We start from the raw sequence: 20,423 nt of genomic DNA on the forward strand, positions 1-20,423 counted from the left end.
AAACAAAATAAAAAAGTGGAATCTGTCGAAAAAGGAACGTATGGCGATGAAGGCACTTCAGAAAGATGAAAGCATTGTTATTAAACCTTGCGATAAAGGAGGGGGAGTGGCAATACTCAATAAGAAGGACTACATAAAAGAAATCTACCGCCAATTGGAAGATGGCGGCACCTATTCAAAACTGAGAAGTGATCCCACTAACAGAATAAAAACTGCATTCAACCAATTATTAAAGACACACCTTGAGAAGAAAACCATCACTGAAAAAGAATTTGAGTATCTGAATGTCTTGGATCCAGCCACACCAACCATCTATGTACTCCCTAAGGTACATAAGGACCCAACAAATCCCCCAGGAAGACCCATCGTGGCAGGTGTGGGTAGCCTCACAGCAAACTTGTCGGAATTCATCGATTCACATCTACAACCATTAACAATAAAGACAGATTTCCATCTCAAGGATACAACTGATATACTTCAGAAAATTAATACATTTGAGTGGACAGAGGGAATGTGGATGGCAACAGCTGATGTGGCAGCATTGTACACAAGCATACCACATGAAAAAGGTATTGAAGCAGTCAGATATTATCTTAACAAAACAGACTACTCTGAGGATAAGAAAGAATTTCTGCTGGAAGGAATAAGATTCATTCTCAAAAATAACTACTTTTATTTCGATGGGTCGTACTACATCCAACTTATTGGAACCGCAATGGGGACTAAATTCGCCCCAAGCTTTGCGAATTTGTTCATGTCCTATTGGGAAGAAACAAACATCAAAACCAACCGAACATTTGGTAAAGATCTTATTCTATGGTATCGATATATTGATGATGTCATTTTCTTCTGGAAAGGGAACAAGGAAGCTCTATGTGCCTTCTCAGAGGAACTCAATTCCAATGCTCTTAACATCAAATTAAGCATTAATAGTAGCCAAACGGAATTGTGTTTTTTAGACCTATCATTATATATTGAGGATGGAAAATTGGAGACAAAATGCTTTAGAAAACCGACAGATGCAAATAATTATATCGCCACAACCAGCGAACATCATTTCAATTGGCTCATTAGCGTCCCTAAGAGCCAATTCTTGAGACTCAGACGGAATTGTAGCAAAAAAACAATATGTGAAGAACAAATAGACACAATGAAAATGGGCTTCATAAATAAAGGCTATGATAGAAATAAATTAGAAGAATTCAAAAATGAAACCCTCCAAAAAAAACCGTGCTGAACTACTGGGAAATAAGAAGAAAAGAAGTAAAGAAAAAGATACAAAAGCTCAGTTTGCCTTTATAACACAATATAACAGTCAATATAAGAAAATGGAATCTATAGTACGTAGACATTGGCACCTTCTCTTGAAAGATCCAGTTCTAAAAAGTGTATTGCCACAATTACCACGCTTTATATATAGAAAGGCACCAAACCTCAAAGACAAACTCACTAGAAGCGCCTTGCCATATAAAGACTATCACCCGATAAGAAATAAAGGCTTCTTTAGATGCGGGACGTGTCAGGCCTGTCGAGAAATCAAATCAGAAAGCTCTAAACATGAAGATTTCACAGTGAAGGATACCAAATACAAAATACAACACTTCATGACATGCCATACCACTAATGTGGTTTATCTAATAGAATGTAGCTGCAACCTGGTCTATATAGGCCGAACAAGCCGGGCACTTAAAACCAGATTAAGTGAACACCTCCGCAATATCAAGAAGGGTCTAACCACCCATTCTCTATCCAATCACTTTAAAGAAGTGCATAACTGTTCCACCAATAACATCGTCCGCTTTTTAGCTATAGAGAATGTTAAAAACAACTGGAGGTATAGAGATGAGGCAACACGTTTAGCCAAGAGCGAGATGAAATGGATCCACAAGATTAAAAGCCTCATCCCGGATGGACTCAATTCAGATTTTGAGCTAAAGTGGTTCCTATAATCCTCATTTCCTATTCTTTTCTCATCCCCACTCTTTTTATTCTAAGATAACCTTCACCCTTTTGCCTTTCTATTTTTTCTCCATAAGTATTAACCATTAAGTATTTATATGTGAAAAGATTTTAACTGCCATTTCATTTAAGTCTGCAGTATGGGCATGATAGCCCACAAGCAAAATGGAACCGAAACATATGAAACATCAACAGGGAAAACAAAATCTCTGAATTTTTGAAGATTAACCAATGTATAACTTATATAGAATTTAATGGACTTCAGCGGTCACATATGAGTCTCAGATCTTCATTATAAACAGTTTTCCGCCTTCAAGGACTGATTGCCGCAACCGGAAGTGCGTTACTAAAGACCGGATGCGTTCCAAATGCGTTCCACCGAACCGGAAGTACGCTGCCGGAAGCCACATTGCGCTCCAGATGCGTTCCAACCAGTCCGCAAAATAGAACTTTTTGCAGATGTTTATAGACCTTCTGATGAGCAAGCACTATTATACAGTGTGTACAAGCTTGGACTCCATCTCATTGTATTTAACTGGGAGGTTTAATATATATATTATTGATCACAAGAAAAAACGGAGGTCACGCTGACGTCACTTCCGGTCAGCATTATACGATCTTCTGTATTCTTTTTTTAGAACATTTCCAGCTCTGCCATTTATTATGCAATTTTAATTATGAAGTGTGTTTATATAGGAAAAATTTTTTTTAGTGTTTGGTATATGTTAAACATTGGTTAAAGTTGTTGACCTTTAACCTGGAAGTAATCCAGATTGTGGGTATAAAGAGGCAACCCATTCACTTCACTCTCACTGCCTGATGAAGGGACATTCCCGAAACGCGTAGCAGCAGGAGAGTGAAGTATCCATTGAACCACCAGCAGGTGTAAGGCTGACCAGACGATTGGGACGTGGACGAGGGAACCCGGTTCCGGAGCCAGTTACCCTAAGGTTACATCTTATACGCCCATTGATCACTCTCATCTGGTAATCCTCCACCTTTATTACCCATCATTGTGGGAGGAAAAAACAAGTGTTTTTAGGAATTTTGTGTATTTGTTTTATGATTAAATTCTGTTTCATTTTAAACATACTACACTATATGCATCTTTTTATTTCTTTTTCATATGTGGAACGGACCTAAGAAGTATATGCTTATAGGTGATATAAAGGGAAGTATTAACCTCTAATATCACATACAACAGGTCAAGCAGATCTGTTCACCAGCTTTTCGCATTTAGCGCACCCTATTGCATACAAAAAAGAACTGGAGATTCTCAAGGGAAGTGACTAGATTTTCCAAACCTCTTGAAACCAATAACTCTTCAATCATTACCTGGAAAGTTAATAGTGTTGTGTGATAACTGACTGAGCGGTTACTGTATTACAGAGCTCCTGCTGAAAAGACAACTTTATAAACAGTCCATGGAGATTAGGTTCTCACTCAAAGCCTCACTGCATAACGATTTGTTGTCAGTCACCATATAGGAAAGAAGCAGAGAAGCTGTAGGACTGCTTACATCTTTGCACTATTTAAGAAATACATGATTAAGAATGGAATCTTTCTTAAACTAGCACAGTAACCCTTGCAAAGTAAATAGAAGCTAAGGGTATTTAATGGATTTAGCCAAGCAGTCATTGACCACAGACTGTCCCAATCACAGCAAAGCTGTCCCTAGAACTCACTTATACAGAAGACCTTAACTGGAGATGTGCTGGGCAGGAACGCTAAGACATACCAGCTCAAATGAGTCTGCTACTGGTTGTATAGCCACAGACTTTACTACAGATGTGTCCTCATACATCATTGCTGCAGTCGCGCCAAACAGCCCCTCTCGGCGCCCTGGGTCCCATGAGACTCTGCCAACGTCAGGTGTCTTTTTTTGCCTAAAACGTGTCATCGTCGCAACGTGATGCAGCAGGAGACAGTGTGATTTATTTCATATGTGACACGTGTGTGCAACTGAATCACTGACTGAATGTGACGTGCTACAATGTAGTCACAACTTTTTTCCAATACAAGTTCCGTTGTGCTCCATATACACACTCGGTCACACACAATATACAAGTGTCGCATATCAAATTAATCAGCATAGTCCTAGCTGCATCATGTTAAGACTAATACGCATTCTCAGCAAAAAAGACGCTCAACGCTAGCAGAATTGCACTGGACCTGGCAGCTCTGCATGGCTTATATAGGCTAGCTGCATGAGGACACATCTGTAATCTAATACGTGATCCAAAGTCCGATGTCTTCTCTTCTTCAGCTCTGTGACTACTGGGTCAGCAACTTCAGGAAAACAGGATTTTAATACCTACCGGTAAATCCTTTTCTCTTAGTCCGTAGAGGATGCTGGGGACTCCAAAAGGACCATGGGGTATAGACGGATGCAGGAGCTTGGGCACACTATAAAGACTTAAACTGGGTGTGAACTGGCTCCTCCCTCTATGCTCCTCCTCCAGACCTCAGTTAGAAAACTGTGCCCAGGAGAGATGGACATTTCGAGGAAAGAATTTATAATTTAAAACACAGTGAGTGTTATACCAGCTCACACCATGAACATACCGCAAAACATGGCATTCAACAGAATACCAGCCCACGGTATGAAAAACATACAGCCATATGCTGAGAGAATATGTAACACAACCTGTGTGTCAACACAACCAATAATAAGAAACCGCATGCCATGGCATGGAACAACGTCAGCGATAGCCTGACAGAGAAGAAACACCACAAAGTGCAACCAAAATCAATAACTGCAGACACAGTACGCACTGGGACGGGCGCCCAGCATCCTCTACGGACTAAGAGAAAAGGATTTACCGGTAGGTATTAAAATCCTATTTTCTCATTCGTCCTAGAGGATGCTGGGGACTCCAAAAGGACCATGGGGATTATACCAAAGCTCCAAACCAGGCGGGAGAGTGCGGACGACTCTGAAGCACCGATTGAGCAAACACGAGGTCCCCATCAGCCAGGGTATCAAACTTGTAGAGCTTAGCAAAGGTGTTTGAAACCCGACCAAGTAGTCGCTCGGCAAAGTTAACCCGCCGAGACACCTCGGGCATCCACCCAAGAAGAGCCCATCTTCCTAGTAGTATGGGTCTCCCACGACTTCGGGAACGGCAACCCAGTCATTGAACTAGCACGCTGAATCGTATCACAGATCCAGCGTGTAACACACTGCAGAGATGCAGGCGCCCCAAGCATGCTGGGAGCATACCGGACAAACAGAGCCTCTGTTTCCCCAATCTGAGCCCAACTGGCGACATAAATCTTCAAAGCCCTGACTACATCGAGAGACTTTGAATCAGCCAATGCTGAAGTCACCACAGGCATCAAAATAAGCAGGTTTTTGATAAACACAGAAAACTCTTTTCGGCAGAACTACTATCCGAGTTCTCAATTCTATCCACTTGGAAGATCAAACGAGCTCTTGTGAGACAAAGCCGCTACTTCCGACAACCGCCTTGCGGTCGCCCAAAGGCAATAGCATGACCACTCTTCAAGAGAGAAATTTTAACACAACCTTTAATAAAGGTTCCAATCAGTGTGACACAAACGCAACACCACGTCAAGATCCCACTGTGCCAATGGGGGCACCAATGGAGGTTGGATGTGCAGTACTCCTTTCACGAAAGTCTGAACTTCCGGAAAGGTGGCCAATTCTTTCTTTTTTTTTTTTTAAAGAAAATTTATAAGGCCAAAACTGCCCTGAAACGGAGCCTAACTTTAGGCCTGCATCCACACTTGCAAAGAACGGAGAAGAACGACTCAGCTGAAAGTCTTCCGTAGGAGCCTTCTTGGATTCACACCAAGACACATATTTACGACAAATACGGTGGTAAGGCTTTGCCGTTACTTCTTTTCTAGCCTGAAGAAGTGTGGAAATGACCTCACTGGGAATACCCTTTCGGACTAGGATATGGCGTTCAACTGCCACGCTGTCAAACGCAGCCGTGGTAAGTCTTGATACACGCCCGGATCTTGCTGTAACAGTTCCTCACGTAGAGGAAGAGGCCAGGGATCTTCTATGAATAAATCTTGAAGAACTGGATACCAAGCCCTCCTTGGCTAGACCGGAACAATGAGGATCGCCGGAACCTCCGTTCTTCTTACGCTTATCACCTTCAGAAGAGTGAAAGCGGAGGGGACACATAGACCGACTGAAAAAACACCCAATGTGTCACGAGGGCATCCACTGCTATAGCTTGAGTGTCTCTTGACCTGGAACAATATCCCTGAAGTCTCTCGTTGAGGCGAGACGCCAACATGCCCAATTGAGGCACTCCTCAAAGACTTATCACTTCTGTGTAACTTCTCGATGACGACTATTTCTCCCGGATGGAGATCGTGTCTGCAGAGGAAATCTATTTCTCCGTCGTTTACGTCCGGAACGAAGACTGCTAATATAACGTTAACCAGTCTTTCCACCCAGCAGAAAACTATTTCAGCTTCTGCCATTCCTGCTTTGCTCCTTGTTCCGCCCTAGCGGCTTACTTACGCCACTGCTGTCAAGTCGTCCGACAGAATTAACACAGGCAGATCACGAAGAATATGTTCGTTGAAAACAGCTCTTAATACAAGAAAGCTTATTGTAGACAAGCTTCGCAGCATGACCTTTTCCTCTGGAAATACTTCCCATGCAAGGACTGCTCCCCAGCCTCGGAGATCTGCATACATGGACACCAGGATCTAATCCTGGATCCTGAACCTTCGTCCCTCTAGGAGGTGAGAACTGAGCAGACACCACAGGAGTGATATCCTGGCCATTAGGATTATATTCCGGTGCATGTGCCGTTGAGACCCGGACCGCATTTCCAACTGGTCCCGTGAAAACCACTCTGGCATTTGACCTGCTCACCGAAAAGGCCTCTTAGGCCGCACCCAACTTCTTCATCAACGGAACATATTGATGGATTGTCACTACAAATCTGATCCGACTCTGGATCCTCAGACCTCTTTCCACAGGAAAACACAGAACCTCAACCGTTCAGTATCTACTCTGATACCCACCTCCGACATCTGCGTCGTTGGGAACAACAGCCCTTCCCTGTGTTGAAGAACAGTCAGAGAGAAACAACGATTTGCACCACTTGATTCTTAACCTCACCTCAATCAGGAGAACGTCTCAGTACAGAATAACAATGGCTCTTACTATTGAAAGAAAACCATCATACTACCATCACTCCGGTGAAATGGCAAAGACAATCCTGGATATCCCTCCAGGTAATCTGAATGCGTAGAACAACGCATGTAAATGTATTTATTTATTTTTTATAACCGGGACAGGAGGACAAGGCCCTGAACCTGACGCACGTCTGGTATGGCGTCGCGTACTACCTCCCCTTCCAGAGAGGAAACTGCAATATCCATTAGAAAATCAGTGAGGGGAAACATCTGTAACTCCAGAATGTCCCCCTTTGGATTCTATAAGTAACTCACTGGTCCTAGTCTATTCCCGGACTAACTGAAAGTAGTAACTGAGTCCTCACCGGAGTGGGGTCCAGCCATATAGACTCCGCGACATGTGGTGTATGTGGTAGAAACAGAAACGACATCCTCTTCTGCGAACCTAACAAGGCTGCAGAACTCTTACCTTTTCACCTTCCACAGGCTACACAGAAAAGGAAAAAAGAACTGTATCGAACCGGTTAAAACGACTGCATCCCACAAAAGAATGCGTCACCAACCGTTGTGAGGGAATTTAACTCCCGAAGTTAGACTTACCAGCAGTATCCACCGAGATTGACTGAACTAAGGCATCCCCCCCCAAACAGCGGTACCCCGTCCCAGGGAAAAACTCCAGTAACTCTCGGAGTCAGCCTCAGCAGTCCCCCGGCCACACTTCCTGTCTACGTACGGCAGCCTGCCGCAATGTTATAAAGAAGAACCAACATAAGGAACCTCCCCTCTCTCTGTAGGGTAAACCTATCTGATGTCTTACCGAATACAAACACCTCATGTGCATGTAATGCAAATAAGCCCACAGCATAGAAATATAATATCACTTAGCTTTCCTGTATACGATCCTTTGAGACAGGGCCCCGTGTCGACCAGGAGTTGACTTTCACAGTATTCTATACGTGACTGGAAAAGAATAAACCTTCGGACTCCTTGAGAGGGTGTGAGTCACGGCCGACCTAGAGCTTTATCAACAGAGCGACCAGCACATGAGAAGGAATACTATTACTTCAGCATTCATTATAAATCATAATATGAATATACACAATGTAATACACAATTACACACATATCCCAAATATATATATATATATATATATATATAAATATATATAAATAGAAGAAGAATGGAGTGCGCAGGTTTGAGAAAAATATCACAAATTCATTTATTGAACAATAATTCATCCGACACACCTGGACCAGAATAACGTCTGACCGCGCTGTGTGGTGTGCCGTCCTGAGCGAGTCCCAGTGGGAGACACCCGTGGATACTTACAGCCAAACGACTGACCATGCTGATCTTCAAGAGCTAAGATGTATGTGAGCATTATTGTTCAATAAATGAATTTGTGATATTTTTCTCATACCTGCGCACTCCATTCTTCTTCTATTTACATGTACATTGGATCCAGTGGTTCTGGTCCCAAAAAAGGAGGAAGCAGCAGGATACATCTTAAAGAACTCGGTATTGTATGGACACAGACTGTTATTTATTGATACTGAATTTGAGGTGGATGTGGATGCGCAGCTATTTCTTTGTATCATATATATATATATATATATATATATATATATATATATATATATATATATATATATATATATATATATATATATATATATATATATATATATATATATATATCTCATACATATAAGCAGATTGTCCGGAGCCTTCGGGTCCCTAGTGACATTAATGTGTACTGAATGTGTATGATCATGTACTGAAATGCCCCAGTTGTGGATCTACCACGAAACATTATAGTCGACAGAAAACCCTAGTATTCGTCAACAGCAGGGATTAGTAAACAGGCAAAATTACATTCTTGCGACCCCGAGGGGTCCGAGGAAGTGTACCTATACAAATCCAATATCACTCCCCCACAAAAACTACCATGTCTGTGCTCAAGCTACAGGCCCATGGAGCCTTACCATACATATACCTATAAATGTATATATACACAGGTATAAGTCAGTTACAGCATGTCCATTTACACCCGGTGATAACAGTTGGTGTCGAGAGGGTCACCCACATACTACTGTGACTCCCATATAGTATTATACTTTTTACAAGCATACCACTACCGACCTGTTGACTACTGTATCAAGTACCCACATGCGTCGGCGATGCAGACAGTGAACCCCATAGGTGTTTATGACAGAACACTCCCGCCTGTCGACACAACTGAACTAAAGTGGGTATATCTGACAGGGAGCACACAGAAAATACATACAAGAATGATTACATGCTCATCTATAAAACAACTAGTGTTATATATATCAAACATAACACTAAAAGACTGTGCCGCCCCCCCCCCCCCCCCCGTTTGTGCTTTACAGATTTCTTGGCGGGGACAGTGAGAAAATGGCGCGGACTCCTGTGTGTGAGGGCTAAGCCCCGCCCCCATCGGCGCGCTTCAGCCCCATTATAGTATATATGCAGGCCGGGGACCGTATATAGTGTACACACTATATACCTACTGAAACCCTATTGCTGATCAGGGCCCCCCCCCCCCCTGCGCCCTGCACCCAAGTAAAACCGTTGGTGTGTGGGAGCACCGGCGCGCAGCGCGACCGCTGCTATGAACTGGCGGGGGTATCGTACGCAGTGTCTGGGGCCCGTAGTGTGCTCTTTTGCCAGTTAAACCAGACCTCAGTAACTGCTGCCCAGGGCGCTCCCCCCCAGCACCCTGTGAGTGCCGATGGTGTGTGGGAGCACGGAGCGCTGCGCTGTACCTCCGTTACTGAAGTCTTCTGCCGTCTGACATCTTCTGTACTTCTCATACTCAACCGGCTTCTTTCTTCTGGCTTCTGTGAGGGGGATGACGGCGCGGCTCCGAGAACAAGCAGCTAGGCGCACCAAGTGATCGAACCCTCTGGAGCTAATGGTGTCCAGTAGCCTAAGAAGCAGAGCCCTTGGACTAAGAAGAAGTAGGTCTGACTTCTCTCCCCTCAGTCCCACGATGCAGGGACCCTGTAGCCAGCAGGTGTCCCTGAAAATAAAAAACCTAACAAAGTCTTTTCAGAGAAATTCAGTAGAGCTCCCCTAGTGTGTGTCCAGTCACTCCTGGGCACAGAGTCTAACTGAGGTCTGGAGGAGGGGCATAGAGGGAGGAGCCAGTTCACACCCAGTTCAAGTCTTTATAGTGTGCCCAAGCTCCTGCGGATCCGTCTATACCCCATGGTCCTTTTGGAGTCCCCAGCATCCTCTAGGACGAAGGAGAAAATAACAGGTGTTCCAGTCTTTAAACCATCAAGTAACAGAAAACGCTTACATGATGTTGGCTGATTATCCTGTGGTAACTGTACAATAAAGCTACAAGTATCATCATTGAGGCCACAGAGAAATAAACAGCGAAACAAGAAAAGGAAATAATAAAAACTTACATTGACCAAACCAAAATAATGTTCATTTACAGGAAATTGTTCTGGGCCGATCTCTTTTTCCAATGTTGAGGCATTGGTGCCCTGTGGAAAACAAGAAAAAAAAATAAGTTTACATTAGGAAACAGAAAACATTTGTAATAGTGCAAAATTACTAGTATTATTGATTTTTTTAATCTGTAAAACAGGTTCTGCACACAGCAGAACACCAATACAACTGTACAGTGGCTCTCTCTCCTCCTCTATGCCTCCAAGCTCTTAAAGAGGATGGTCTATCTCCAACTCAGCAAGGTGGTTATTCCGAGTTGTTCACTCGCTAGCTGCTTTTAGCAGCATTGCAAACGCTAGGCCGCCGCCCTCTGGGTGTGTATCTTAGTTTAGCAGAATAGCGAACAAAAGATTAGCAGAATTGCTACTAAATATTTTCTTGCAGTTTCTCACAAACACGCTCTGCGTTCGGCCAGCCACTCCCCGTTTCTCCAGTCACTCCCTCGATTTTCCCTGACACGCCTGCGTTTTTTAGCACACTCCCGGAAAACGCTCAGTTACCACCCAGAAACGCCCCTTTCCTGTCAATCATTTACCGAACAGCAGTGCGACTGAAAAGCGCCGCACGAACAAAAGCAAATCTACTAAGTTTTGTGTTAAATAACTAAGCACATGTGCGCTGCGTACCATGCGCATTTAGCAACAAATCGCAGCATAGCGAAAATCGGCAACGAGCGAACAACTCTGAATGACCACCCAAATCCATTTCCAACCATTCCCTTCTTCACCCTATTCTACTTGGTTTCCATTCCCTCAGATACACAGAAAGGGACTTCCACCCCGCTGAAGCCAATGGTCACTTCTCATCTTTTTAGATCGGTCTGCCACTTTTGATCAAACACTTCTCCTTCAAACCCTCTATTCAGTCAGTTCTCATTAGTCTTTCCTCTCGTAATTCACTTATCTCACCGAGCATTCCTTTTCTGGCTCTACCTCTGATGCCAGCACACCCCCCGCCTCTTCCTCTACCCTTAGTATGCAAGCTCACACGATCCCTCCTCTTTGTATGTAAACTTTCAAGCTTCCACCCCTTAGTATCTAAGCTCTGACGCTCCCTCCCCTTAGTATGCAAGCTCTTACACTCCCTCGGTAAGCTCTCACACTCCCTCACCTTAGTATGTAAGCGCTCACGCTTCCTCACCTTAGTATGTAAGCTCTCACGCTTCCTCACCTTAGTATATAAGATTTCATGCTCCCTCACCTTAGTATGTAAGCTCTCACGCTCCCTCACCTTAGTATGTAAGCTCTCACCCTCCCTCACCTTAGTATGTAAGCTCTCACACTCCCTCACCTTAGTATATAAGCTCTCACACTCCCTCACCTTAGTATGTAAGCTCTCACGCTTCTTCCCCTTAGTATATAAGATCTCACGCTCCCTCACCTTAGTATGCAAGCTCTCACGCTCCCTCACCTTAGTATGCAAGCTCTCACGCTCCCTCACCTTAGTATGCAAGCTCTCACGCTCCCTCACCTTAGTATGCAAGCTCTCACGCTCCCTCCCCTTAGAATGCAAGCTCTCACGCTCCCTCCCCTTAGAATGCAAGCTCTCACGCTCCCTCCCCTTAGAATGCAAGCTCTCACGCTCCCTCCCCTTAGAATGCAAGCTCTCACGCTCCCTCCCCTTAGAATGCAAGCTCTCACGCTCCCTCCCCTTAGTATGTAAGCTCTCACGCTCCCTCCCCTTAGTATGTAAGCTCTCACGCTCCCTCCCCTTAGTATGTAAGCTCTCACGCTCCCTCCCCTTAGTATGTAAGCTCTCACGCTCCCTCCCCTTAGTATGTAAGCTCTCACGCTCCCTCCCCTTAGTATATACGCTCTCACGCTCCCTCCCCTTAGTATATAAGCTCTCACGCTCCCTCCAATTAGTATATAAGCGCTCACGCTCCCTCCAGTTAGTATGTAAGCTCTCATGCTCCCTTCCCTTAGTATGTAAGCTCTCACACGCCCTCACCTTAGTATGTAAGCTCTCACGCTTCATCCCCTTAGTATATAAGCTCTCATGCTCCCTCACCTTAGTATGTAAGCTCTCACGCTCCCTCACCTTAGTATGTAAGCTCTCACACTCCCTCACCTTAGTATGTAAGCTCTCACACTCCCTCACCTTAGTATGTAAGCTCTCACACTCCCTCACCTTAGTACGTAACCTCTCACGCTCCCTCACCTTAGTACGTAAGCTCTCACGCTCCCTCACCTTAGTATGTAAGCTCTCACGCTCCCTCACCTTAGTACGTAAGCTCTCACGCTCCCTCACCTCAGTACGTAAGCTCTCACGCTCCCTCACCTTAGTATGTAAGCTCACACACTCCCTCACCTTACTATGTAAGCTCTTACACTCCCTCCCCTTAGTATATAAGCGCTCATGCTCCTTTCCCTTAGTATGTAAGTTCTCACGCTCCCTCCAGTTAGTATGTAAGCTCTCACGCTCCTTCCCCTTAGTATGCAAGCTCTCACGCTCCCTCCCCTTAGTATGTAATCTCTCACGCTCCCTCCCCATAGTATGTAAGCTCTCAAGCTCCCTCCCCTTAGTATGTAAGATCTCACGCTCCATCCCCTTAGTATATAAGCTCTCATGCTCCCTCCCCTTAGTATGTAAGCTCTCACGCGCCCTCACCTTAGTATGTAAGCTCTCACGCTCCCTCCCCTTAGTATATAAGCTCTCAAGCTCCCTCCCCTTAGTATGTAAGATCTCACGCTCCATCCCCTTAGTATATAAGCTCTCATGCTCCCTCCCCTTAGTATGTAAGCTCTCACGCGCCCTCACCTTAGTATGTAAGCTCTCACGCTCCCTCCCCTTAGTATATAAGCTCTCATGCTCCCTCCCTTTAGTATGTAAGCTCTCACACTACCCCCACCTTAGTATGTAAGCTCTCACACTCCCTTACCTTAGCATGTAAGCTCTCATGTACAGGGCCCAATAACTTAATTTTCATTCTGTAGCACTAAAGAATGCCACCTGTTTTCCAGGTCCACTCATTGACTCTGATACTGTATGCTCGATTTTACCTTGTGAACAGGATAAGTTAGTGAGTTGCCCTAGTCTCAGCCTGTATTCTCATCCTACCTAGCCTATCAATTTATTGCTGTATGCTGTTACTAGATGTGACATCTCACAATTTGTACCTATTGATAGGTCACGTTACTGTGCATGTTCCTTGTACAGCGCTGCTATAAATATTGACTAAAAATATTAATAACTGGCAAATGTGGAGGGCGATTTGCAACATGAATGGGCAACCTGCAATGTTTTATTCCAGACTGCTAAATGAGGATTTGCTGGTGATAACATCAGCAGCTGAGAAAGTGTCAAAGTACTGGTCAAGATTTCTAAACCTGAACAGTCCAAGCAGTTGACCGGTATTTTTATCTTCCCCTTTCCCTGAATCCAGATACATTGCAGGACAGAGATCAAAGTCCACATTACTGTGACAAATAGTTATCCATCTTCTCTGGCTGTTGGGTAGTAATTCATAATTGTTCTTACAGGCAGCGCTAAACTGGGCACAACAAGCTCTACTAAGGTGAGTTTAGAATCACCTAAAATGGTAGTGAAGCACTGACTGGCTGCTACTGTCAGCTGCCCCATCTCTCCATACGACTTTCACTAGTAATTTAAAACAAATTAAAAAAAAATTTAGAAAAAACTGAAAGATTGCACAGCTGCGTTCAAATGTTACATTCCTTTGTTTTGCAAAATTCCTGCATTTCACATTTGTACTAATTAGGCCACCTAATAGTATAGCATGGCACTTATTGTCAAAAACAAATGCACTGCATTCCAGTATTTTCCTTGGCTCATTTCAGTAAGGAGTGTTAGCATCCGTCAGCATTGATATGCAACATCGCACAGCATCGAGGCAACCTAACTTATAAGCAGTAGCTGAAAATGTAATTATGTGCGAAAACATGAAACTGTCACTGCCATCTGGATTTGTAGTGAGATGCCCACCAGTAGCTTTTGCAAATCCCAGTGACTGAGTACAAAGAAGCAGTATCTGTTGCAGATCAGATTAGCTACCCCAATTGGTCCCTGTCAATCATTTTGAGAACAAATATTCTTTGCGACGATGCAAAACATTACGGTACATGTGCAAAAATAAAGTTTGTGTACATCTCTGAAACAGGCCATGAGGTATATTTACCAAGATTCGTAATTGTCGGGATTTGGTGGGAGATTAAACACGAATGACATCGGTAGTGTCAATTTGCAACTTTTGGGGGTTTTACGTCTCATTTACTATGCTGTCGTATTCTGCATTTTAGTTTTTTCCGATGTCAATGTCATTAGTGATGTCAGGCAGCGTTTACGGGAGTGATTAGTAAAACACTGCATGACAAAACACAAGGAATCCTGGCCGGATCTGTGAGATCAGTGCAGGGCTTCATTGTGTGCATTCTGAGAAGTGAAGAAATAGTTAAAAATCCCCAAAACAATTTGCGTGGGGTCCCCCTTCCTAAGCATAACCAGCCTCGGGCTCTTTGAGCCGGTCATGGTTGTAAAAATACAGGGAAAAAACTGACTGGGGTTCCCACATATTTAAACAACCAGCACCGGGCTCTGCGCCTGGTCCTGGTGCCAAAATTACGGGGGACAAAAAACGTAGGGGTCCCCCACATTTTTACCACCAGCACTGGGCTCCACTAGTCAGAGAGATAATGCCACAGCCGGAGGACACTTTTATATTGGTCCCGGCGGCCCTGGCATTAAATCTCCAACTAGTCACCACTGGCCGGGGTACCCCGGAGGAGAGGGGAACCCTTAAATCAAGGGCTCCCCCCCTCCAGCCACCCAAGGACCAAGGGTGAAGCCCGTGTTTTTTGTAGCAGAACTACAAGTCCCAGCAAGCCTTCTCCGCAAGCTGGTACTTGGAGAACCACAAGTACCAGCATGCTGGGGGAAATGGGCCCGCTGGTACCTGTAGTTCTACTACAAAAAAAATACCCAAATAAAAACAAAACACAGACACCGTGAAAGGAAAAGTTTAATGTACATACATGCACACTTACATACATAATTACCTATGTTGACCCGAAGCACTCGGTCCTCTTGTCCAGTAGAATCCCGGGGTACCTGTAAATAAAATTATACTTACAAAGAATCCGGTGTAGATCGGCCCTCTTCTTAAAAGTTATAATCCAGGGACTTGGCAAAAAATATACGTTATGGTAAGAACTTACCGTTCATAACGGAATTTCTCCTATGTCCACAGGTATCCACAGGATAACATTGGGATATGCCGGAGCGACAGCGGAAATGGCACAAAATAGTCACGAGCTTTCTGGCCTCCCAGGATGCATCAGGCTCCTCCATATAATCCCGTCCACCGACTCAGTCAAATCAGTTGTTTTCACAGCAATTAGGCAGGAGCATCATGTAGAACCCTATTCAGGCGATAAGAACACACAAGCACACCTTTCCATATAAGAGGGAAGAGGTTGAGTGATTGTAAAGATCCTCAAATTAGGTGAGTCAGGGTGGGATCCCTGTGGACATAGGAGAAATTCCGTTATCAACGGTAAGTTCTTTACCATAACATATATTTCTCCGGCTGGGTCCACAGGTTATCCACAGGATAACAATGGGATTCCCAAAGCCATTATTAGTGGTGGGGACGCTCCTGATTATTCAGGAGAACCTTTCGCCCGAATTCAGTGTCATGAGAGGCAAAAGTATTCAAGGCATAATGTCTAATGAATGTGTTAACGGAAGACCATGTGGCTGCCTTACAAATCTATTCTGCTGAAGCACCATGTTGTGCTGCCCATGAAGGACCTACCCTACGTGTAGAGTGTGCAGAGACATTAGCCGGAGCAGGGAGATCGGCACGAGAATATGCTTCTGAAATCGTCATTTCGAAGCCATCTTGCTAGTGTCTGTTTAGTAGCAGGCCATCCTCTTTTGTGAAATCCGTAGAGAATGAAGAGAATCTGTCTTTCTGATGGCACTAGTACGATCTACGTAAATTCTTAACGCACGGACTACGTCCAGCGACGCTTCTCCCGCAGAAAGTCCCGATACCTGAAAAGCCGGGACTACAATTTCTTCGTTCAGGTGAAACTTTGAGACCACCTTTGGAAGATAACCAGATTTAATTCTGAGAACTGCCTTATCTGGAAAAAAGATCAGAAAAGGAGCATTACACGACAGCGCTCCTAAATCTGACACTCTTCTAGCTGACGCCATCGTCAGTAGAAAGAGAACTTTAGCCATCGACCATTTAAGATCAGCTCTCTTAAGCGGTTCAAACGGCGCCCCCTGAAGTATTTTAAGAACCAGATTTAAATCCCAGGGTACTGCAGGAGGAATAAACGGTGGTTGAATGTTCAAAATTCCCTGGAAAAAAAGTACGCACATCCAGTAGGTTAGCAATCTTTTTCTGAAACCATACAGTTAATGCTGATACTTGAACTCTCAAGGAAGCCACCTTTAAACTCTTATCCATTCCTGCTTGGAGGAAATCCAAAATCCTGGATACTCTAAAAGATTTTGGATCCACACCTCTTTCGCTACACCAAAGAATATAGGCCTGCCATATTCGATGATAAATACGAGCTGAAGATGGCTTCTTGCTCTAAGCATGGTTTGAATTACCTGTTGTGAAAATCCTCTTGATTTTAGGATAGAGGTTTCAACAGCCACGCCGTCAAAGACAGACGTTCCAGATGACTGTGATAACAAGGCCCCTGCCTTAATAGATCTGGACGTTGAGGAAGCGCAATTGGAGCTTCCACGGACATCCTTAGTAGATCTATGTACCAATGCCTTCTGGGCCAGGCTGGAGATATTATAATTATGGCTCCCATTGCCTGCTTTATTTTTCTCACCACCCTGGGTAACAGGGAGATTGGAGGAAACAGATATGCCAGATGAAATTCCCATTTCACTGACAGTGCATCTACAAGGATCGCCCCGGGATCCTTTGTTCCTGACCCATATGCCGGAACTTTGTTGTTCAAACGGGACGCCATGAGATCTATCTCTGGCAGACCCCATCTGTTTACTAGAGTCTGAAATACTTCCGGGTGCAACGCCCATTCGGTCTCCTGAATGGTGTGTTGACTGAGAAAGTCCACTTCGCAGTTCAGCACTCCTGGCACAAACACTGCGGACAATGCCGGAAGATGGAGTTCTGCCCATCTTAGTATGTGAGTTACTTCCGCCATCAATCTTTTGCTGTGAGTTCCTCCCTGATGGTTGAGGTACGCTACTGCTGTTGCATTGTCTGAGCGGATCTGGACTGGTCTTCCTTGCAAAGTGTCCTTTGCCTGAACCAGAGCCATATATATGGCCCTTATTTCCAACAGATTTATTGTCAGGCAACTTTCCCTTGTGGTCCATTTTCCCTGGAACCAAAAATTTTCAAATACTGCTCCCCAGCCTTGAAGACTGGCATCTGTTGTCAGTATTTGCCAATCTGCTATCCAAAAGGGTCTCCCTTTGTCTAGATGGTCCGTCTGTAGCAACCAGGCTAGTGACCTCTTTACGTTTACTGGAAGCTTTAAATAAGAATTTACTCACCGGTAATTCTATTTCTCGTAGTCCGTAGTGGATGCTGGGAACTCCGTAAGGACCATGGGGGGGGGGGGGGGGTAGCGGCTCTGCAGGAGTCTGGGCACAACTAAAAGAAAGCTTTTAGACTACCTGGTGTGCACTGGCTCCTCCCACTATGACCCTCCTCCAAGCCTCAGTTAGGATACTGTGCCCGGAAGAGCTGACACAATAAGGAAGGATTTTGAATCCCGGGTAAGACTCATACCAGCCACACCAATCACACCGTATAACTCGTGATACCATATCCAGTTAACAGTATGAAATTTAACTGAGCCTCTCAACAGATGGCTCATAACAATAACCCTTTTGTGAACAACAACTATGTACAAGTATTGCAGACAATCCGCACTTGGGACGGGCGCCCAGCATCCACTACGGACTACGAGAAATAGAATTACCGGTGAGTAAATTCTTATTTTCTCTGACGTCCTAGTGGATGCTGGGAACTCCGTAAGGACCATGGGGATTATACCAAAGCTCCCAAACGGGCGGGAGAGTGCGGATGACTCTGCAGCACCGAATGAGAGAACTCAAGGTCCTCCTCAGCCAGGGTATCAAATTTGTAGAATTTTGCAAACGTGTTTGCCCCTGACCAAGTAGCAGCTCGGCAAAGTTGTAAAGCCGAGACCCCTCGGGCAGCCGCCCAAGATGAGCCCACCTTCCTTGTAGAATGGGCTTTTACTGATTTAGGATGCGGCAGTCCAGCCGCAGAATGCGCCAGCTGAATTGTGCTACAAATCCAGCGAGCAATAGTCTGCTTAGAAGCAGGAGCACCCAGTTTGTTGGGTGCATACAGGATAAATAGCGAGTCAGTTTTCCTGACTCCAGCCGTCCTGGAAACATAAATTTTTAAGGCCCTGACTACGTCCAGTAACTTGGAATCCTCCAAGTCGCTAGTAGCCGCAGGTACTACAATAGGTTGGTTCAAGTGAAAAGCAGATACCACCTTAGGGAGGAACTGGGGACGAGTCCTCAATTCTGCCCTATCCATATGGAAAATCAGATAAATGACAAAGCCGCCAATTCTGATACACGCCTGGCCGAAGCCAAGGCCAATAACATGACCACTTTCCACGTGAGATATTTTAGATCCACGGTCTTTAGTGGCTCAAACCAATGTGATTTTAGGAAATTCAACACCACGTTGAGATCCCAGGGCGCCACTGGAGGCACAAAGGGGGGCTGAATATGCAGCACTCCTTTTACAAATGTCTGAACTTCAGGTAGTGAAGCTAGTTCTTTTTGGAAGAAAATCGACAGAGCCGATATCTGTACCTTAATGGAGCCTAATTTTAGGCCCATAGTCACTCCTGCCTGTAGGAAGTGCAGAAATCGACCCAGCTGAAATTCCTCTGTTGGGGCCTTATTGGCCTCACACCAAGCAACATATTTCCGCCATATGCGGTGATAATGTTTTACCGTTACATCTTTCCTGGCTTTAATCAGCGTAGGAATGACATCCTCCGGAATGCCCTTTTCCTTTAGGATCCGGCGTTCAACCGCCATGCCGTCAAACGCAGCCGCGGTAAGTCTTGGAACAGACAGGGCCCCTGCTGCAGCAGGTCCTGTCTGAGCGGCAGAGGCCATGGGTCCTCTGAGATTATCTCTTGAAGTTCCGGGTACCAAGCTCTTCTTGGCCAATCCGGAACCACGAGTATTGTCCTTACTCCTCGTTTTCTTATTATTCTCAGTACCTTTGGTATGAGAGGCAGAGGAGGGAACACAAACTGACTGGTACACCCACGGTGTCACTAGAGCGTCCACCGCTATCGCCTGAGGGTCCCTTGACCTGGCGCAATATCTCTCCAGTTTTTTGTTTAGGCGGGACGCCATCATGTCCACCTGTGGCCGTTCCCAACGATTTACAATCAGTGTGAAGACTTCTGGATGAAGTCCCCACTCTCCCGGGTGGAGGTCGTGCCTGCTGAGGAAGTCTGCTTCCCAGTTGTCCACTCCCGGAATGAACACTGCTGACAGTGCTAGCACGTGATTTTCCGCCCATCGGAGAATCCTTGTGGCTTCTTCCATTGCCGTCCTGCTTCTTGTGCCGCCCTGTCGGTTTACATGGGCGACCGCCGTGATGTTGTCTGACTGGATCAGTACCGGCTGGTGTAGAAGCAGGGGTTTTGCCTGACTTAGGGCATTGTAAATGGCCCTTAGTTCTAGAATATTTATGTGTAAGGATGTCTCCTGACTCGACCATAGTCCTTGGAAGTTTCTTCCCTGTGTGACTGCCCCCCAGCCTCGAAGGCTGGCATCCGTGGTCACCAGGACCCAGTCCTGTATGCCGAATCTGCGGC

General features: G+C 45.0%; 1 protein-coding gene across 1 annotated transcript in view; it reads right to left on the minus strand.

The window, feature by feature from the left end:
• Positions 1 to 20,423, minus strand: part of LOC134948910 (ubiquitin carboxyl-terminal hydrolase 12-like) — a 190,347-nt gene that overhangs the window by 98,976 nt on the left and 70,948 nt on the right. Inside the window, exon 2 of the mRNA XM_063937190.1 lies at positions 10,530 to 10,610. Coding sequence (XP_063793260.1) covers positions 10,530 to 10,610 — 81 coding nt within the window. The remainder of the gene's footprint in view (positions 1 to 10,529; positions 10,611 to 20,423) is intronic.

The sequence above is a fragment of the Pseudophryne corroboree genome, chromosome 8, assembly GCF_028390025.1.
Source record: "Pseudophryne corroboree isolate aPseCor3 chromosome 8, aPseCor3.hap2, whole genome shotgun sequence".
Lineage (NCBI taxonomy): Eukaryota > Metazoa > Chordata > Amphibia > Anura > Myobatrachidae > Pseudophryne > Pseudophryne corroboree.